The sequence below is a fragment of the Drosophila tropicalis genome, unplaced genomic scaffold (assembly GCF_018151085.1).
Source record: "Drosophila tropicalis isolate 14030-0801.00 unplaced genomic scaffold, ASM1815108v1 contig_158, whole genome shotgun sequence".
NCBI lineage: Eukaryota > Metazoa > Arthropoda > Insecta > Diptera > Drosophilidae > Drosophila > Drosophila tropicalis.
The window spans coordinates 12204761-12227457 of record NW_027172602.1 but is presented as its reverse complement, the minus strand read 5'-3'; the positions used below and the strand labels follow the sequence as shown (position 1 = coordinate 12227457).

General features: G+C 37.1%; 3 protein-coding genes across 13 annotated transcripts in view; 1 reads left to right on the top strand and 2 right to left on the bottom strand.

The window, feature by feature from the left end:
- Positions 1–15024, bottom strand: part of LOC137587063 (solute carrier family 41 member 2) — a 29989-nt gene extending 14965 nt beyond the window's left edge. For 2 of the 10 annotated variants that reach the window (XM_068303317.1, XM_068303318.1), the window contains exons 1-2: positions 14425–14602; positions 11597–11822 (exon numbers count right to left, since the gene is read on the bottom strand). In XM_068303317.1, coding sequence (XP_068159418.1) covers positions 11597–11690 — 94 coding nt within the window. In that variant the 5' untranslated portion in view covers positions 11691–11822; positions 14425–14602. Of the gene's footprint in view, positions 1–455; positions 795–11596; positions 11823–13910; positions 14153–14229; positions 14249–14424; positions 14603–14943 lie in introns of those variants that run through there. The other 8 variants (XM_068303315.1, XM_068303316.1, XM_068303308.1 and 5 more) reach the window with 7 other exon arrangements.
- otu (ovarian tumor) lies at positions 15004–19806 on the top strand. 2 transcript variants are annotated; one of them, XM_068303306.1, is made up of 9 exons: positions 15004–15188; positions 15548–15802; positions 15869–15966; positions 16036–16190; positions 16261–16662; positions 16720–16856; positions 17027–17152; positions 17566–19064; positions 19147–19806. In XM_068303306.1, the coding sequence occupies exons 2-9, from the start codon at positions 15569–15571 to the stop codon at positions 19166–19168; spliced, it is 2673 nt and encodes an 890-aa protein (XP_068159407.1). In that variant the 5' UTR covers positions 15004–15188; positions 15548–15568; the 3' UTR covers positions 19169–19806. The 2 variants fall into 2 exon arrangements, with proteins under 2 accessions (XP_068159407.1, XP_068159408.1); XM_068303307.1 differs by lacking the exon at positions 17027–17152 and having other exon boundaries at positions 15005–15188.
- Positions 19807–20834: 1028 nt separating this feature from the next.
- On the bottom strand, positions 20835–22164 carry Cp38 (Chorion protein 38). Its single transcript, XM_068303319.1, has 2 exons — positions 22010–22164; positions 20835–21848 (listed from the first exon to the last, which is right to left on the bottom strand). Exons 1-2 carry the CDS (start codon positions 22052–22054, stop codon positions 20997–20999), a joined length of 897 nt encoding a protein of 298 aa, XP_068159420.1. The 5' UTR covers positions 22055–22164; the 3' UTR covers positions 20835–20996.
- Between the last annotated feature and the right edge of the window lie 533 nt (positions 22165–22697).

Sequence of the window (22697 nt, the reverse complement as noted above, 5' to 3'; positions counted from 1 at the left end):
TGTCTTTGTCTTTTTTTTGTTTTTGGTTTTTGCATAATTAATTAGAAAAACTAAAGGTTTTTTGTTATATTGTTGTTGTTGCTGCTGTTTTTGTTGTTGTCGACACTGAGTTAGGTGAGCAGCTGACCTGCTGGTCTGAGGGCTGCGGTTTAACTTAAAGGTTGCAGTTTCATTTATGACTTTTCGTGTTGAAAATTGTTTGGAAATACAAAAAACCGAGAGAAGAAGATGTTGCCAAATTTTCATTTATCCTCTTTTATTGACAAGTTTGAAAACTTGAAATATCGGTTCTAGCTCTCTCATTTCCAGTTACCAGTTAAATAACAAACAAAGCCTTACTCTTCTTACGAATACCAAAAAAAAGAAAATTAATTTTCGTTTAATTTGTTTTTCTTCCATTGATTTCTATGTCTCTTCCTATGTACTCTCTCTCCCAGTCACTTGTGTGGGCTTACTTTTTCACAGGGTTTTCTTTTTCCTTTTTATTTTTTTGTTGTTTAGCACAATTTTTAATACACAAATTGTTCAGCACAAAAGACTTTTCAGATTATCTTCACACACGCACAGTAAAAAAAACAAAACCAATAGAGATTGAAAATATTTGTAGCTTGCTTTTCCGGAACTTTGGCGGCTCAACGAATTGGCTTTCTGATTTCTAACACAGACTTTTCAATGTTTTAGAAAAATGTTCGTTTTGGTTTTCTTTTTTTGTTATAGGTATACTATTTTTTGTCTTTTTGGGTGGGGGTTTTGATTTTGTACTTGTAATGTCTGCACCGTGTGCCGGGATATCGTACACTGAATGTCCAAAGACGGCAAACACTTGTTATTATAACGCTTGACGCGTTATTTCATTTCGTTTCCAATTCAGAGTCGGCAACGGCAAACGACAGCGGCGAAACGCTCTGAGAGGCGACTAACCCACCAACCAACCGACCAACCGACCAACCAACAAAACGATCTCGGCCCGAATCAATAAGCCACTTTTGGCCGGATCCGATCCGATCTGATGGTGATGTTGTTGATGATGATGATGATGACGATGATGTTGATAAGCTCAAGACTACACCATGCTCAATATATATACATACATACATACATATGTACATTCACATGTGTAGCGAACGACACAAAAGTTGTTGGATTGCTCTCAGAGATAACGAAAGGGAACGACGACGACGACGACGACTGAAACGCTCTCAACTCTCGATTCTGTTGATTGTGTGTTATCACATAAAATCAAGTTCAGTTTTTCTTCTTCACCTATTATTTTGGCCATGCTTGTATTAAAATTGACCTAGGAAAACTCTAAATCATGAATGAACCCTTTAGAATCTTTATGTCTCTCTCAGGCCCTCTCCTCGGTCTCTCTTTCTCTCTATTTGTGGTTCTTTATGATACTAATAAATTTTGACAGTTTGTCGGGCATCGTTACTCACTCATTCATTATTTCCCCATATTTAAGGCGGATATGTGGCGGATGAGTGATGTCGCCGCGTGATTTTGGATGATGGATGAAGGGTTTGTTAAAGACAGTAATGAGAATCTATTGGCTGATTGCAAAAAGCTGCTCTATATAAGTTTCATTTTAGTTTACTGTAAGCCATAAAACAAAAAACCTTTGACATTTGCATTTTGCTTACAGTACCAACTAATTAGTACTATCTTTTAATAAGTCTATCTATGTATCTATTTTCTTTGTTGCCTTCATAAGCATTCCCTGAGTTTAAACAGAAATGAATTTCTTTCTTAAACTTATGAACTTTATTTTGCAGAATTCTTAATTCTTTGCTTTTTTTTTCAAGATCAGATATTCATACATAAGCTGATCACTAAATAATTGATTCAGTGTATTAAACATTTGAATATAGCAGCAACTTGTTTTTTTTAGTAAACATTTAATAAAATATATAAAAGCTATTTTTATTGTTTTAAATTTAATTTTCCACGCGAATTTCACGCGTCGTTACGCGTGGCATCGATCGAGCACGATCTATAGATCGGCATTGGTGCAATAAATTAGATATTTTTATTAGTTGTCATCCAGATTTAGCTGATTGTAGCAGGTTTCAGTGTAATACCAGCAAAATTATCATTCTAAATCGAGTAGAACAAATACCCGAGCACCAGGGGATAAAAATTTTAAATTATGGTTAACGCTTATCTAAATTATACAGAAATGTATCCTCATTTATCAAGAGAAATGATCCTCCTCTCAGAGAATAGCAAAACTCAATTGATGCTGAATTGGCAAATTTTTTTTTATATATTTTACGTTAACAGAATAAACAAATTTAATGGCTGACAACAAAAACAAAAAAAAAACCTATTGCCATTTAAACGTGTAAATTATTTTTAAATTTTTATTTTTTTTTGTTTCTACAAGAAGAATTTAAATGCAGCGAAATTTTAAATTGATTAAACATGAAAAGACATTTTAGGTATTTTTTTTTTTTAATTTTTTCTTTGGGTATTACCATGTGAATGGGGCGCCCAAAATGACGCAAAACTCGACAAATTGCTGATGTTGTTAAAAAAAACACCCACACACACATACACACACACATGAAAAATGTATGTAAAAAAAGTTGACAAAATGTGAATGAATGACCAGATAGATATAATGTCTGTATGTATGTACATATATTTAAGTAGTACAATCGACATTGTTTCTGTTGCTAGATTTGACTGTGATTGTCGTAGATGTCTTTCGGATCAATAGAGAACAGGAGAGGATTCGGAATGAACCCTAATGAACTTATAAACTAACTATTGAATAAAGAAAGCGATTAAAAATTACAAGTTTTTACCTCCGAAATGAATTACAGAAATAAAAATGTCCTAGTAAAAGGATTTGAGAAATTTCCAACTAATATTTTATTGTGACTTCCTTCTCAAGTGCATTAATCCAGCCCTGTAGACTTTAACAGGCTTGCCCTGGCACACAACCCGGATGAATTGAATGGGCATAACGTGAAGAGTGTGTGAATAAGTTGTGTGTATGAGTTCATACTCATGTGTGTGTGTGTATGTGTGTGTACAGAGTCCAAAATTTATCTAATGTGGCTAAGTGCCCGCGGCTTTAATTAATACATCATTTTTCTTTCTTTCTTTTTTTTTACGTTGAGAATTTACTGAATGATTGAAAGCAAAAATGTGAAGAGAGTTTAATTGTAATCTGTAACATAAACAAAGTGAATGATCGAGAGAGAGAAAGATAGAGAAAACGATATGAAATCTTTTGAAAGCTCAGTTTATACTTATATCTGAAAGGAGGATTATCACATCTTGTCCATTTAGTGTCCAACATTTAGACCACAATATGAGAGGAAACTGCTTGATCTTGATGAACTTTCATATAATACATAGGATAAAAGGACTATTATCCTTAAATTGATTGGTAAGGAAATGCTTACAGTTTTGATCACAATACATACCCCTTGCAAGGGATATAGAAATTATGAAACTCTTCCAAGTCGGCTGACTGCAGTCGAAGTATAAAACGCATTTATCAGTAAAATAAATATTCCCCTTCTATGATGATGATATTAATATGTTGCAAATAATGTTGGCGATTACAAGAATTGCTAATCGATCTATGTTATCATAGACAAGATAAGAATATTTTCTGGGAATCGATGGATCACTTTGGAGGAGAGGAGGAAACAAGAATCGAAAGGTGTAAATACAAATACCTTGATTTATACAAGGAATCCCCCTCCGTTTTGGCGGGGGATTTCTAGAGAAAAACAAAAGTGGAATACAATACGCAAGCTAGCATCCAGATGATAACGACCTATCAGGAAGGCGACATGCAATCCCAAGTACACTTCCACACACTCTCCCCCAAAAAGATACACACCCACTTGCATGGAGTGTCTGTCGGGGGGTTTGGGTAAGTCCCACCTGCGGCTAAATAGGGAAGTACTAAAACGCAAAAGACGGACTGACACACACGCACATGTTGGCTCTGTTTCCCTTCTTCTCTCCTCCCCTCTCCCTCTTTATCGATGAATTGTAAAATAAAAAACAAAAGCAAGTGACAAAAGGAACTTATCAGAAGACAAGCTCGTGTGTTTTCAAGAGACTGGAGGCTCGAAAAAGTAGCTGAGGGGGAACAATGACTGCGTCATAGTCATTTTTTGATGGGCTTTCCATTTACATAGTTGGCATAGTTGAGAGTTTTTTCTTTTTTTTTAAGTAAATTACTTAAACGAATTGCATTTAAGTTGGTTGGTTTTTTTGTATATCGACAGACAATTGACGATGAACTGGCGGGCGTTCAATTAAATTGTTGGGTAATGGTAATCAACTGTCGCTTTTGATCTTATCGACTCGCGTACTATGAACGTTGAAACCAATCCGTTGATCAATCATTGGATTGATCGTCATCATCGTCATTACATACATACGTATGATGATAATAGTAGTAGTAGTAGTAGTACTAGATAGTCATCCCGCCCCTGTGCCCTCTCCGATCAATTGTTTTTTTTTTTGTTTGGTTTTTCCAATAGCGGTAGATAAATATCGATAGATAGATGGATGGATGGATAGATGTCGGCATGCAAAAGTTTTTGTGTTGTGTTTTGTTTTTGTAGACCTTAAACTTGAACTTGGCCGCAACTTGGCACTTTATAAATTACCTACGAGTACATTGAACATATGTTTAAATGTATAGAGATAGGGGCAAAGGGAGAGAGATAGAGAGGGTGGTGGCCGAGGGGGGGGGATACACTGAGTGCGGTGTTGGGTTATGCACGCGATTGAAAATTAGCAGCTGCAATTTGCGATATTTGTACATGAATTATTACTTCCCCCCTCTCCCCTTTAAGTTTGCTTCTTACTGGTGGAAAGGGATGTCCCTTTTTTGTTTTGCTTTTTTAAGGCAATTAGACACGTAATCAGTTTTAATTGTATTTTTCGGTAACGTTTGCTCACATAAGTTAAATTATTTATTTTATCATTCAATTTGACAGGCCATCTCCAACAATGATGTAGATAACACTTTAGATTTTAGCACTTGACACTAACGTTCTCACATCGACCGATTAGGGTGCCATACCTTTAACTCTGAGAATATATCTTTGTTTTGTATTTCCTTTAATTTAATAGTCTTTCAATTCATTCTATTACGTATATATACACAATAATTAAGGGCAGATGTTATTTGCCCTTATAATAAACACCCAATTAACCATTTTTATTCGTGAAGTTTCAGTTCACCAAAATTGAAATACCAATTAGGGATATCTAAGGATATTTTGGTGGAAAAGTTTGCTTTTATTGTAATCATAAGATCTTCTTATTTATCAGCTGTTTGTTTACAAAAACCATACGCCCCGTATGCCAATTTTCAAGAGTGTTTAATGCTTTTTGGCTCGCTTACGTTAATTCTTTATCGAATTGGGCTTCTAGTGGAACCCTTTTGGCATTCCAGACACACGTAATAGAATAATGACAATAATGAATATTATCAGTTAAAGTAAATTAAAAAGATAATAAAGTCAGGAGAAAACGTAAATACCTTTTATAGTTACCTAAGGAGATTTCCCTCCCTTGCTCTGAAAAAATTTAATGAGATAGTTTGAAACGGGTTATGAAATTCCTCTAAAGAAATATGTAATCTTTAAGTGTCCTTGCTAAATATTATCATACGATTTACGTAGCTTTTGCATATCACGTGACCCTTGAAATATTGATTATCAATATCAGTAAGATTCAGGTGTTCAACAATGACTCAGAAAGGCCAACATCTTATCCCTGTTTGTCTTGTTCCCAGAATAGTAGAAGACAATCAGTGGTTAAATCATAAAACAAAGACCTCATAAGTTAGAGTGAGAAGAAAAAAAGAAGCTTATCAAAATAATCAAAATGATATTTTCAAGTAGTCGTAAATGACGTTATACATATGTATGTATGTATATTTGTATGTAGAAGAAAAAAGAGGAATGGAAACATTGGGTCTCCTTCTATAGTTCATTCGCATGCCTCGAAGCCTCTTGAGAGATACAATCGTTGGAAAGTTGTGTTTAAAAGTGTGTGTTTTTACCAAAGGCCAAAATCAATTTTTCTGTTTTTTTTTTTTTTGTACTCTTTTTATTGGCCATAATCTGGCTTTTGATTCTGTTTCTCAAGTGGTACCCAAACTGCCCTTGTCTATACATAATACATACTTCACCTTCATGCCTCCCCCCTCTCTCTACTCTTCTCTTCTCTCATGGGTGCCATGCTGTTCTTCCTTTTGAGCTTATCAGTTGTCACGTAGAGCTTGAAAATTAATCTGTCAACAAAATTTGATTGTCTCTCCCTTGGCCTTGGCCCCAACCTATTTCGCCCCGCCTCAATGTTGCCACAATTCCACATATTAATCTTGATCTGGCCAAAAGAAAAAGTACCAGTAAGAAAGGATGGCCAATAAAATATCTATATTTATTGGCCATAACAATATGCTAACAAATGCAATCGATCGTATGGTTATTTTTTCCCCTTTTTGAGGGAGGAATACAAAACAGATTTTTTGCTTTTTCGGCACGCGTCATTCGTTTTGATTAGTATGTAAGATGCACAACAAACAAACAGATATCTACATACATATGGATAATATATACATTTATAGGCAAATGTACATATGAGGCATGGCATGGTGTAGTCGACGACTTTTAACTTAACACACTCAACTAATTGAACGACCTTGACAATGGCCTTGGGGTCTACTAATACACATTGTAACAATGTGATCACCCGCACGATCACCGCCCTTTTTTCGGCCATCAAGCGAACAATATTACACACTAAATAAATATGTATTTAACTTCCTAATTTGAAGCAATCAGCACTCAATCACTTCGGGCATTCAAATTCTAGGCAGATAGCAAACCAAGAAAGAACAAAATTGAAAAAACCCACTGATCCATTTTAGAAATAGTCAAGTTGTACAAATAAGTGTTTGAAGTAAATGCTTTTTGATTAGACGTTTTTGTGATCAAGAATTTGAAGAAGCTATTGTAGAGTTTATATACACTTTCCCTCTCTTCCTCAATACGATTGAAAAGCGTTATACGTAGGTAGGTACTTAAAAAGATCTAGTGACGTTAACTACTTTCTCTTCTCTTATTTTCTAAAAGAGCCTAGAAGAAGAGGAAAAGCCACCATGTGAAGGAAATGTGAGTAATATGACTTAAACAAAATAACCCAAAGAGATTAGCAAATGGAAATATGACGATATACGAGAAACTTTGAATTATCATTAAAAGCTAGACTAGATGTAAGTATGTATATAATTGATGTGTGTGTGTGTGTGTGTAATAGGTATACCTGCACTTATGCTTATCAGATAATTACTATTAGATGGAAGGAGGGGAAATTTCGACACAATAATTCAAGTGAAACGTTTGCCAAGACACGCAAATTATTTTACAATGCCTCACACACACAGTTGGCCTGGCTAATTGTGGTCGGGTCTAACTCTCTTTACGGTTTGGTCGCTTAGCTTAATGTCTCTGATAACTCAATAAGTATGTATGGGGCCTCTTGGTCTGGGAACTAAGCAATAAAACGTCTCCACAAACAATGAGAATTAATCATAAATTAGATAAAAACCAACAACAAAAAATATTAGCCAAAATGAAGGAAAAACACAACAACAAATCACAATAATCAGAAAGCGCGATGACGGTGTCAACAACAACAATGAATGCTCAAGTGAATAATTTTAATGACAGGGGGTAGGTAATGGTGGCAAAAAGAGTTTCGGCATTTACAATTATGATCAATTCATAGAATAAATGGTCAATAACAACAAAAAGTTGTTTTCTTTTGGGCCAACAATGACGACATATTTAATTTGAAAAGCATTCTTTAAGGCGTAATAGCCAGTTGACTGTTAACGCGGTCTCGTGAAGTCCATAAAATTGAACTTAAATTAGGGTAAACAATAAGCAAAGAAGTGAACATACATAATTTGCAACGTAGGGGTCACCACTATGCTAATTCAAATGTATTTTATAAAAAATAGGCTTAATATCACATTCGATTTATAGCATTTGAAGTAGATAAACACATAGACAGATCGAAAACAAGACCAACTCTGACTTTTCAAGGTTACAAATGAAATAAAAGTTTTATATACTATCCCTTTATATTGATTGAGTTTTGTACCGGGAAATTTCAGTATTTTCTTGCATGTCTCTTTGTTTTTGTTATTTGTTTTACTCATACCTGCCGCCTCATCAGCACTTTCAACATCGTCATCATTTCTGAGCGGCAAATAACCGCCGTACTTGCCACGCAAAACGACCATTTCCTCCGTTTACGAGTATTAGTTCACAATGCAGCAGGCTTTTCATGTCAAATACAAAGAGCCACAGACAAGAGAGATGAAGAGAATTGAATCACGACATATTTCGGCCGATTCCTTTTATTTAATATATATGTAGTTAGTTATTCTCTCTCAATTGAAACTCGAACGCGTCTGTCTAGCTGAAATATTCAGTGTTTACTAAGTTTTTTTTTCATTCCTTACAGCTCTATTTCGAATTGCCTTCTCTAGCTTGAAGATATTGTTTGATCTAGTTATTAAAAGTAAAACACATGTGTTCTTGTGTCTTTGTTTAGATTATTAGACATAGAGACAGACTTGAACCGTAAATAATTTGATTGGATAAACATCATGATATAAACGATATGGTTAAGGCATGTGGGTGAGAAATCTATAATAATATAAGACTTTGCGAAAACATTTGCAAAAGAAAATTGACGCCACAATGTTATGATTAGAAACTATCTTTCGAGTATCTTTGATTAGATTCCTTGTCACATAATAGATGACAAATAGATAAATACTGGTTTGATAGAGTATTTTACTCACAAACTGATTCATTTGACTTACTAATCCAAATTTTCGTTAAATTTTTCCCATAATCAATTTGCAGCAATCTCTTAATTTCAACTTCGATGTCGCCTCCGACAGGTGTTAAATCTAAATATTGACAGAAATGGTTACCGACCAGCATCACTCTCTGACATTGACGTCATAACAAGAATCGCTTCAACGATTCGTTTATTTGCTAGCTGCGGCTTCATAATTTATGATCAATCTGTCTCTATGTTAAATTTAATTAATTTAATTTTGTTTACCTTTTTTCTATTTCTGTGTGTGAAGCGTGTAAGCTCTTGAGGAGTACTCTTGCCACAAGTAAGTAGACATTCGCTAAAAGTCACTCACAATAACTCCAATTGATGTCTATGTAGATGCGGCTGGCACGTATATACCTGTTTATTGAAATGCCAACACGGTAGCAGGGTAGGTTGAGAATGAACCATTCAACTTGATGCCCTTTCGGAATGATAAAACCCAAAGGGGGGAGACAAACGAAAAGTACTTAAATAATAACCACTTGAACAGCTGACTACTTATGGATGGCGTTAAGTTGCGCCGCTAATCGCAAACAAAACCGTTATGCGTCGCTGCCCCATCGCCTTGTTGTTGCTACTATTTCATGGAAGGTTGAACCGAAGTCAAGACGATCCAAACCGATCAAAAGTGATGCCAACAGCCGACAATGGCAATGAAATGTAATTTTGCAATTGGGGTCAAATAACAAGAGTTTTATAAGGGTAATGCAAAAGTTAGCTTATCAGCAATAAGCGCATATCTGAATACCCTGTATGAGAATGGGTTAGACAAAGAGTTGCCCCGGACAGTTGAAAAGGATATACAAATGCACGAAGGCGCTTTGCAGAGTAGAGATCACAAATGTAACACCACCAACTGTCAATTTGTAATCTTAATATTATCAAAATTCAAAGAGTAAACGCATTAAAGATGGAGAGTGGACTAATTAAATGACCACCACTGTATATTCTAAAATGTTATAAAAGAAATAAACTTTAATAACGTTTTGTTGGTAGATACATCCACATCTAGAAAGTATAATGAATCATAAACTATATATTTGGTCTGTGGTGTAATTCTGTTAGCCAAGTTATCGATTTAGTTTTATCTTAAGTGCGTAATATTCCATGATTTGATGATATCAATATGCACCATCAATTAGCATACATGATAAAATAATGTACAATAATTTCTACAATTTAGATATGAAGTTCAAAGAGGAATGCTTATTAAGTATATTACCAACATTCCTTTGCTTGTATGGATATAAAGTAGATATATGTATGTATGTTTGTATCTATTTAATCAGTGGTCCTGCAGTTCTTAACCCACTAAGGGTTACACAAATTCCTCACAAAAGTGTCCAAATTTTGAATTCATGAAAGAATAATAACAATTTACAATAAATTAGAGCAACTATAGATAGAGTACTTTTTAACTAGCCAAGTGTTCAAATTGTTTAGAATACCCCAAACATACCTTGAACTTCATTAATGTGCACCATGAAATTATCGATTCGATTCGATTCGATACAATTCAATTCATTGTTATGAACTTACATCAAGGCCTAACAAAAAGAGCGGAGCCCTCTTTTGGTATTGGCAAATTGCATTCTCATGGCCAATGGCAAGAGTTGCAGCTTGAGCAAGGGTGCAAAAATGGCAATAAACTTAAATGTATAACTAACTGCATAATTAATAATAAATTAATTGTTTGCTATACATACATACAAATGTACTTGCATACATACAAACAAACATAACTAAATAAATAGCATGCGAAATGCTATAAATAGCGTGCAGCAAATTATGGGAAAAACAAATAAAATGTCAAAGCTAAAAAACTAATGAAAATAGAATTTAAAAAAAAAAAAAACTACATTGAAGTGTAAAAAGTTTGTTTTTGTTTTATAACTTATTTGTTTTTTTTTTTTCGCCATTTAAATTACTTCTAGTCTTTCCTAATCGCTCTAGGAGACATGACAATCAAAATCTTTGTCAATATGAAAGTGATCTTATTCGAATTCAAACCTCAAGCAATAATTTTGCCACACTGTGCAAGCCTTAGATTATAAAATACCGAGACCTTTCCAATTGGCACAATTCCTACAAAATATAAATAGTATTAATAGCACAAATCCCAAGCTAACATTGATGGGGCATTAAATACAGCTACTAAAACTGATTCTATATAACAAAAGATAGAGAGCAAGACTATCTTCTACCCAGATCTGTCTGTCGGTTTATGAAAAAAAGATGATATTCTTAGTTTAAAAATTGCAAAGAATCCTTGGATTCCAAAAGAAAGATTTGTGGTGAAAGTAACAGAATAACAAAATATAAGATGGAAAATAAAAAACAAAAATTAACCCACGAAAAATATTAATTATAAAACAATAACGAAATATGTATTAATTTAACCATGCATATTAGATAAATATTTTTTTTTATGACTTTCTTTCGCCTTCTTAAAAACGTCAAGTCTGAAAATCTCAGCACAGCCTAGCATAGACATGATGATGTTACTCTGTTAGCAAGGTTAAAGGTTAGAAATAGTTAACAACAAATCCAAAAAAAAGGGCCCACTAATGTTTCTAATGTTTCGAATGATATGTCTGTATGTGTCTACATATAAAGGTTTTCACTTTGGATTCTTATTGTTTAGTCTGATTAGTGAAGTGAAGGTGTATTAAAAATAGCTTACGTATGGGCCTGCGACGCATTCTGGGAGCATTATTTTCGCCGCCACTGTTAAGAGTGTTGCTGCTGCTGCTGCCGCTGTTACTCATCGGTTTCATGTTGCACCACTGTTGCTGCTGTGGCTGCTGCTGCGACTGCTACTGTTGCTGCCCCCAGATGAGTGTAAAAGCTACGTATGTGGGGAATATATGTGGCACTACGATGTTTGTGTTGATAGCTGTACGATGTTTCTACGTAGGCGTTTCAATTTAATCACAAAGAAAAGAAGAAAAGCAAAAAAAAGTAAAGAACCAAAAAAGAAAGTAGGTAATTTGTAAAAACTGAAATATTTGTAATGAATGGGAAGAAGAGGGAATAAGCGAATCAGAGACCAGTTCACAGTCGATGCCAGAAATGTTAGTACAACCGAGAGAGCTTATCGAGAAGCTCTTTAGCTTTCTGGGCACTCTTCTTTTCACACCAGTTAACTGCTTAAGCACAAGGCCAAAAAAAAAAAATGAAAATTGCACAACAGAGCCAACAGAGATAACAAAAAGTTAACACAATTTGCCAACTTTTTTTCTGATTTGCTCTGCTTTTTCCACTTCCTTCCTCTATAGTTATTCCCTACATACCTATCTATAGGCATATGTATACCTTTCTTTTCCTTTCTGCAGAGACACGCGACAAGCTCAATGTTCGAAGGCAACTAAAAACGTTAAACAAAAAAAACTTGCCACTGACCAGACACACAGACCCGGCAAAACAAAATCACAACAACAACAAAACGACAACAAAATACAAGAAAATAAAACACAAACAAAAACAACAGGCAACAAACTACGACAAAAACAACAACAAAATGCTAAACAAAAAAAAAAAACACAAAGTAAAAGTGCTGGCAAATAGTTGTAAAAAGCTTGAGGGGGATAGATTGAGACTTTACACGAAAGCGTTCTCTCTCTCTTTCTCTTTAACACACATCTAAAAATCGAGAGATACTTTTTTTGTTTTATTTATTACATTATTTTTTAAATTAGTACATTTGTATATGTAACTATATATTAATGAGTACATAGTTACATACACATAAATGTGTATTTATTTTATTTCGAAAATAAATGAAAAAAGATATGTTAAAAATATGTTACGAATTGTTAATTTTAAAGCCCATATTAAGGTTCTAGTACAACATAAACATAAACCAAATATTAACCATATAGCATTCTGTGACTATCTTAGCAAAGGTCATGCCTTAATTGACATACCCTTTGCAAAGGGTAACTGGGAAAAAAGCTTATCACAAATGTCGTGATAAGATAGGCTCAGCTCTGGGTCTCTGGGTCCAGGAACATATTGAGTTGTGTAAGAGCAAACTTGTTGGTTGATAAGTTGCCAATGACTTTTGACTTATTTATAACCACTGCTTAAAGTAGTCAAGTCTGATGTCACTGTTTTGCATTAGATACGCTTCTCAAAATAAAAGTACAGACCCCTTCGTCCATAAAAAAATTTTTGTAATAAAAGGAACTATTATCGTTAAAAAAATGTTTCATAGAGAACGACAAGTAACAACTTTTTTCCTTATTCCAAGACATCAACATGATTATGATTATTGTTATCAATCATTGTTTCACAAATACTGGCCAACTGCAATTGATAAATAAATCGCTAAATGATTTATGATCACGTCATGCGATGTATTTAGCTGAATGCAAAAGGATGGGGATTAGTTTTAGCTTTCAACCTTTATTCAGACATGCACAACCTTCTGAACCCTCACAAACTTTTGGCCCCACTCTTGGCAATGATAAAAACGAGAATCCTTAGGGCTTAATCACGAGTATTTTTTGTTGTTATACGTCGCTTATTATAATAAATAACTAAAGAAAAAAAAAAAAAAAAAACAGTTGAACAACGGTAAACAGATTTGTTTCGACACCGGCTAAATGACATTGACATAGTCGTAGTTGTATTTAGTTGCTGACCTCGAAGTGCAAGTACATTGCTATTGCTTGACCCAGTTATTAATGACTTTTGGAAAAACGCAAAACAGATTTCACATCCCATGTGACATGGATGCTAGGGTTCATCTTCAGAAAGCTGCGAACAATGGTCAAAGGTCAACGGGTTTTCCCAGACAATCACAGAGTGGAGCCTGTGTGGGGTGGTGGTGGGGGTTGTATTCGATATTTAAACTGTATTTCAACTTATACCGCAAACTTGATCAACTTTTATATTGATTTACCATACTTGGGGTGGCAACATGGTGAGGAGTAGTTTGTATGTGAGGAGGAACACGTGTTGTTTCGATTCTCAGTTTTTCTATTGATTTTTACCTCGCCGTGCAAAATAACTGTATATATTTCATAATCACATGAAATGAATGAAATGGCACCGCTCCCCTGGCAAAGTGACGCCTTGTCCTGTGGCAAACGCAGACTTATGGCTACGGAGAAGGCAATGTAGAGGGGGAGCAGGACTCGACGACAATGATGATGATGATGATGCATTGTTGTTGTTGTTGTTCACACACGTGTCCCATTTTTTTTTTTTTTTGTGGCTTTTTTTTTCTTTGTTATTTGAATATTTGTCATTTTTGTTTGGTTATGTTGGGTGAATTCTGTGAGATGGAGTTTGGAACATATGATGAAATACCGATAGTTGTGGAAAACGAGCAACATCAACGACGACAAGCAAAAGAACAGTAGTAGATAACAAAAATCAATAACATTTTTTTTTCTTTTAAACACAAAAACCAAGAACTACACACACACACACACAAAAAAAACATACACATACATATGTACATATGTATGGATAAATGAAGTAGACACAGCCACAGGCACTCACATCTCTTCCAGACAACTTAAGCCGCGGTAACAGCGCGAACTTGAAGTTTACTCCTGGCTTCATTGACTTGCAATTTCAAACTGAATGGTATCAGTGGACAACAACAACAATGCAAGAAAAGCGCACAGGGCACAGCAGACGAGAACGGCATTTTCCACCCCATTCTGGCCACAGACACTCACTTACACACTCACAGCCACACACACATACGCGCATCCACATATTGGCACATACAAGAACAAAACAAAGAAGCGGCAAAACACGATACCATCGAGGGCTTAAAGTACCATCGCCAAATCTTATCGATAACGCGATGTATGTAAATTTCTTTTTATCGATATGTGCAAATATTTGATTTAATATTGTAATTACAATTATTCATAATTATGAATTTGAATAAATTTGAAAACCGTTTGGAACATTAACACGAGCGCGTTATTTTTCGAATTTCCCATTCGTTTCATTATTTATATTTTAACGTTACTTTAAATTATTTGAATATGTTTTTAGTGCCGTTACCTTAGCTTTGTCCATTTTGCTTTGCCTTCTCCTTCTGTTTCCTTTGCCACTTTGCTCATGAGTCAAGATCATTTCAATGCCAAAGCGTATCTTCACCTCGAGCACGACGCGTCTTCGATTTTGAGAGAGCAGTGCAACATATTAAAACATAAATTAAATTAAAATAAAATTCTTAAGTTGTTTTGTGTTTCATTTTTTTTACTTTTAATATTTTCGTTTTTCTTTTACTTGCGCTCCCTGCATACGTGAGTGATCAGTTCCACAAGGATATTATTATATAGTTATCTTATGTGATATTTGTGTCGTTATATTCTGTTTTGCACCTGAGTTTCGTGGGTTTGCCTTCTGTTTTGCACCCTTTTTTCGTTTAACGGAGATTCAATCTCAAGTGTAAAACCCGATCGGAGCCGAAAAAGAAAAAAAAAATTGTCTTGGCGTACGCCATATTGGCGAACGTATAGTATAGTTGTCTCGCTCTAACGCGCGTGTTATAACGTACAAACTGAAAGAACCGTTGCTTCATCTTGTTAATTCAACCAACTTTTCATATATGTACATACTTATGTACATATGTATGTATGTATGTTTTTTTTTTACTTTTCAGGTATAATACGAGGTGTGTAAGATGATGCAACAACAACAACTACAACGCCCCATAACATCGGGCAGCCGTCAGGCACCCGATCCGTATGATCAGTTCCTGGAAAGCCGTTGTCTCTATCGTAAGCATACAGCTAGAGATGCTTCTAGTCTTTTTCGAGTAATTGCTGAGCAAATGTACGATACGCAAATGCTCAATTACGAAGTGCGTTTAGAATGTGTGCGCTTCATGACACTAAAACGTCGCTACTTTGCACAGGTAAGAAGAGATAGAGAGACAAATGGCCATATTCCGTTTTGCAACTTTCTTTTCTTTCTTGCTCAGGATGTGGGTGGTGATTTCGATAGCTACATGCATGATATGACCAAGCCAAAGACCTATGGCACCATGCTGGAACTGCGCGCCATGTGTTGCATGTATCGGTAAGCTAAGGAATATTGAAATATCATATTGGTCCATTACCTTATACTCACATATTTTCATTCCAAAAGTCGCAATGTGATTCTCTTTGAACCCTTCAATATGGGTACAATTGTTACTTTTAATTCACGCTATCGGGACTACTTTCGTATTTTTTATACCAATGAAAATCATTTTGATTCTGTCTATCAACTTGACTATGTACAAATGGGAGCAATTTGTCAATGTGAGTCACATTTAAGATCCATTTAGTTCAATGAAACTAATTGCTTTCTGTGAAAATCTCTTCTGCTTAGCAATTACATACAAGTTGCTCTACACAATGCTCTTCAAATTGCCCGATGTGAGCTATGCCGTTGAACGAATGCTACATCCGGATACTCTCGAGTGGGACACCTGCGACGTGGATGTGGACAAACGTGGCTATATTTTGCGTATAAGATGCTATGATGGACGTATCTTTCAACTGGATCTGCCCGAGAATACCAAATGTATACTAGAGAACTACAAGATGTGCAGCTTTCACAACAATTTGTTGCCACCTCAAACCATGCAAAGGGCCAGCAACAATGGAGCACAAGTGAAATTTGATAATGCTGACAATTTGAAATCAACAACTTCCCAGAATGATGGTAACGAACTGCAGCAGATGTGTCCAAATCGTTTCGTTTCTTGTGTCCGGCAATTGCTCGATGATGGTAAGAACAAGATCCTCACAATTATCAATGGAAGATGTTTAATATGTTTGTGTTTAGGCATAACTCCATTTCCATATAAGGTGGCCAAATCATTAGATCCATTCATGTATCGGAATGTGGAATTTGATTGCTGGAATGATGTGCGTAAGGAGGCAAAACGCTTTAACTCATATGCCGGAGATTATGATTTTAAGGTATAAATATTATTAGTATTGTAATTATAGCAATTCCAATTTAATTCCAAGTTCCAATTCCATTCTCCTGAGTTTTGTGTCCTTTCTCATTCAATGGTCATACTACGTGTATTACTATGTTCTCTCTATCTATCTATCCAACATGTCCTGTGGTCACATTTATTTTGCAGATCGGAGCCAAATGCCGTGTCGAGATGGAGCACGAATCTGACTTATATACTTGCCACATACAAAGTATATCCCAAGACAAGACACAATGTGTTGTCTATGTAGAAGAATGTGGCAAAAAGCTTGTGGTACAAACACTTTCGATTATATTATTCACTACTCACGCAAAAGGCTTTATTATAGCTCGTTAGAATTGATACTTTAGGAATTCAACATTTTCCATGTTCCTCAATTGTAGTTTTTACACTGTAGACCGTTTATGGCAAAGCTTTGTCATCGTAGGGTGAATTCCGAACGAGCTCTAAAAAGTCAAAGCAAAAATAATAATACTAATATTATTTACCCCTAATTTAGTATATATATATATATTTATAATTAATACTATCCGGAAAATGTATGTATATATGTATGTATGTACATGGAAGTTAATTCTTCTGAATTTGTGTAATTTCCGAAATCCCTAACTCACCCACTGACCCCCACACATCGTACTATACAGATCCAATTATTGTTTAATTATTTTTCTCGCAATTTTATTTAGGTACCCTATGAATCAATGCATCCTTTGCCACCCGATGAGTTCCGTCCGTGGACTCTGCCCCTTCGCTGTCAACGTCAATTGCAACGTATGCATTTATCCAAGTTTGTTACCAAATCGAATAAACTGCATAAATGGAAGAAGAATAAAATGTTTGATATGGGCAACTATTTTGAGGCAACCAAATGCGATATAGTTCAAATGCATCAATATATACAATTGGATCATTGCTATCATAGTATGAATGAACAGGCTGCAGCTCATCATCATCATCAGCAGCAGCAACAACAGCAACATCAGCAGCAGCAACTGCGAGAAGATGGGGAATTGCAGTTGCAACCTCTTGCCGCCACTCAGGAAGCTCGGGAACATGAACGTGCACCAAATTCTCAGCACCGCCATCAGCAACAGGTAGCCACATGTGCTTCCGTCCAGGACACGACGGCACCAGTGATTCCCGTGCCCGCAATCCATACGCATTTTATGAACTATTTGCCCATGCAGCCGGGTGGCCCTAACAACACCATCACCCCTGATGGTCAAGTAGTCCCAGCTTGGGCAACTGGCTCGCCATTGGCCATCCATGAGGAATTTCAATATCCAATTGTGCCACCACCAGTACAATCGGGTGGTGCTCCAGTTCCAGCTGATGGCAATTGTCTATTTATGCCCTTCGGTGGAGTATACGGACCACCACCTCCAGCCATACCGGCTTTGTCGCTGCAACCACAGCCGATGCCGTTGTCGATGGCGCCGCCACAATTTTTACCATCGTTTTCGCATCCAATGCAGCCACCGCCAGCCACCAGCAGCTCTTCGCAACCGGGGGCCGTCGAGCCGCGACGTTCGCTTCATTTCAATGGTGGGGATTTGCCAGCCGATGTGGGCACTTTGCGTTATTTCTACAACATGGGCGTGGATATGCATATGCGTATGGCCCAACAATTGACACCAGTCGACGAGATGTCTGTTTTAAACTATAACAACAATAACACGGACCAATCACAGCAACAACAACAACAACAGCAGCAGCAGCATCAGACTTCCACTGCTGAAGAGCAAGTCAATCCATCGACGACCACAGCCACCCCACCACCTTCGCCTGATGCTAACAACAACAACAATGGGACAATGCTAGATCCTTCTAATGCTGCTATGGCAGAGAAAACCAATCATCGCTCCAAACATCGCAACAATGCAACAAATTCGCATCATAATAATAATAAGCCGCGTACCAAGCGTCCAGAGCATCTAAAAGATCTATCAGATAATCATCATCAATTGGTGACAGCCTTCTTGCCCACGCCAACACCATCACCCAATACAAATGGCAAACAATTCAATTTCTATGGCTCACCTTCAGTTATACCTCCAATGATGGCAACCTATATTGGGCCGCAAATTATGCAACCGCCACCGCACTCGGCTGGACCGCCAGGATCTGCTGGAGCGGTTCCATTCTTTTTCACAAATCAGGCGGACCACCAGTTGTTAATGGCCAGGTATGCATTAGTTCTATGATTTAAGATCATGTGACAAAGTTACATATTGATATTGATGTTTGTTCATTTGACTTCTTTGCAGACTCATTATGGCTGGGGTATAGCTGCCGCACCGCCGCCACCTCAACTTTATGAGGGCCTCAACAATCATCCAGTCCAGGAGACTAATACTGGCAATGGCCAGACTGCGGCTCCTCAAGCGGCTGCAGTTGTTATACCCAATGGCAATGTAGCAATTCCATCCTATGGACCAGCTCGTCATCATTGAAGACGAATTATTCGATGGATTTTCGGTTTTATTCTTGAGGTTTTTTTTTTTTTTTTTAATCAAAAGTAAGGAATAATATTTCACATTAATACATTTTCACTATTATAACAACATATTACGATTTAATCATAACATAAGAAAATATTTGAACGAAATCAAAACAACAAAATTAACAATATCAATTTAATTTGATTTTAAATATGTATTCACACTTAAAGCCAATTTTACGCCGCGTTTTTTCCTTTTAGACTTCAGAAATGAATATAACTTTTGTCATTGCCCAATTAATAATCTATTTATATATATAAATATATATAGAAAACAGTTCCTATAAGTAGACAAATCATCATTTTTGATTGCCATCGTTCTTGAACTTTTCAGATTTGTCCAATTTTCCAACCTTTATAGAGTTAGGTGAAAAAAATGTAAAATTTATTTAAATAAACAGCAAACGAACGAAATGAAGAACATAAATTTATGCCATTTAGACACATTTGTGTGGATCAATCCAATCGAATCGGCGACAAAGTGCTAGCCACTTGCCTATAACTTGTCCACCAAAAATTTGGACAGACTTTGTATGGTCTCTAAACCGCTGCCGTAGCTCTTATCCTTGTGGCGATACGAATCGGGCTGTAAATGTTAATCGATATTAGCTTAATCGTTCGGATATATGTATGCACTATGTTAAACTTTCTCACCAACTGCTGTCGGATGCAAAGGCTTGGTGAAAGCAGCAACAGCAGCAGCAATAGAGTGAAGAGCAGAGGCCAAATGCCAAAATATCGCCACATTTCGATGAACTTGTAACAGTTTTTCTTTTTCTCTTATTATTTATTTATTTCTTCTTTTTTTTTTTTTTTGTGTAATTATTCGTTGGCGATTTTAGCGCGCGCGTTGCTTATTTTTTATATTTTATTTTATTATTATGTTCTGGGGTTTTTTTGTTGTTGTTGTTGTTGTATATATTATATTATGTGGGTCTCCGATTAATTTTTTGCTTACAAACTGAAAACGTTTCACAAAACTGACGCTTTATTTATGCTGAATTCTCAAATCATGAAAAATGGGCGAAACCCGACGACCTACATTTTCTCTGTGTGACTTCTCGATTGTCATCATAATGTCGAATTGGTTGTATGTATGATTATTAGAAGGGCGTGGCGTATCGTATGAGTTATGACTCAAATACTATAGATTATAAATCGTATCGTGTTAGGTATGCTATGAACTTGAAGATCTGCTATTGTCTATATAATTTGTGTAGTTTAAAAATTTAATCTTTTAATTGGTATTTTATTTGGATAACGGATAAAAAAAAAACATTTCAATGGAACGCTCTTATTCAGTTTGTTGTTGGTTTAACCGTTTTCCTTTTTAAATTTGAATAGGTGATGCCAGAAAGTTTGGATTGGTGTTGCCATAAACAGGAAACCAATTTATGGGAGAACACCCTGTGTAGCTTTCAAGGAGTCCGTTATTGAATAAAAAATACTAGAATATTTCAAAAAAATGTTTTTTTTATTTGTTTGCTGCGAAACTTGCACGCGCTCGGGTTGGGACGCGGCGTGTTCAGATTTCTGGTGTGTTGTGTGTTTTTTGTTTGGTGTAAAAACCTAAAAACTAATTAAAACTTCAACCTGCAGCGAATTCGCTTGGCTGGCTTAATAGGCGGGAGCGCCGTAGCCGCCAGCTCCTTGGCCAACTGGACCGGGACCGCCGTATTGCTGGGCACCACCATAGGGACCCTCACGGTGTTCACCACCGGCAATGTTGGCTAAGGCAGAGAGGCCGTGGTTACCACCCTGGAGGAGTTGGTAGCCAGCGCTGGCAGCAGCGCTATCGGCACCGGAGGCGTAGGCGGGCAGAGCTTGTCCCTGTTGGGGACCGCCATGGGGACCGGCATGGGGACCACCATGGGGACCGCCATGAGGACCGCCATGTGGGCCTTGCTGGTGGTGTCCATGATGATGGTTCTGACCATAGCCCTGCTTGTTCTCATTGACGAAGTATTTCTCTGCTGGAGGCTTGACCACATTCACAAAGACAGGCTCGACCTTAACGCGACGTGGGTGGTGCTTAACGTAGACCTTGCGCAAGACAATTGCTGGAGGCTTGTGCAGAACCACTGGAGCGGGCTTCACCACCAATGGAGGATGGTTGACCAGAACTTTGGTGGGTGGACGCTTCACAATGATCGGAGCTGGACGATGGATGAGAATCTCGCCCTTGTTCTGGGGATAGGTGATGGATGAGGTCAATGTGTTGCCTTTGGTATTGACTGGTTTGTATGGGATGTTCTGGTCGGATCCATAAGTGCTGGGGGCAGCCTGGGCAAGGGCTTCAGCACCCTCACCGCCGGCACCGGCAGCTCCACCATGTCCATACTCGCCACCCTGACCACCTTGGCCAGCAGCAGCGGCAGCTGCCGAAGCGGCATCGGCGCCAGACTCAGCTGGACCCGGGCCATAGCCCTGGGGACCGCTACCATAGCCGCCGTTGGCTGTGGCACATGCCTGCAATGAGAAATAAGTGAAATATATTGATGAGTATGAGACACAATCCATTGCGATGCGATTCGTTCATCTGACTTTTGTTAATGATTTCGGTTTTTGTTTTTAGTTTTTGTTTGTTTGTTCGTTTGGAATCTTTTTTGATTTGGTTTCGGGGTACGTACAATCAGGCAGGCGGCTAGCGCCCATATATATGTCGATCTTGTCATGCTCCCACTAAACTATTCCAGCTGGTGTACCCAATTGGAATGTCTGCTGTCTTCTGCTGCCCCAACATGGCCAATGAATGGCTTAAATATGGCTGCCACACGTTGATCAGCCAGCGACTACGTGACATTTGGCTTGGCCCCGGGGCCCGTTGGCAGTTGCCGGTTCCGCTCCCGCCCCAGCCGAGACATGGCCAAAACGCGCTCGCGATAGATGCATAGATCTTGCACGCATATCTCGGCGTCTTACCACTGAAAACTACTACCAGCAGCAACAACAACCAGCACAATCAGTGGACAACAATAACTTCGAAATCTCTTCTCGACTCGACTAACCATATCCGAGGTTGCGTTTCGACAAAACAGTTCCGCATTGATCATTGAACCAGAACTCGGAGAGCAAGAGCACCGGAAAGTCCAAGACTCACTCACTAAAGATCTTGCATAGATCTCTCTGATCTCCCATCTGATCTGGCCTAATCCATATATGACTCTTAAATATTTTCCTTCCCTTCGTTACACGAGCTCCATAAATTGGTCAATTTCATTATTATCTAAATGCATTTTATCACTTGTTACATCCATAAAATACTCAAAAACATCTTGTGGATAAAACATTAACAAGATGTAGATTATACAAATGGAA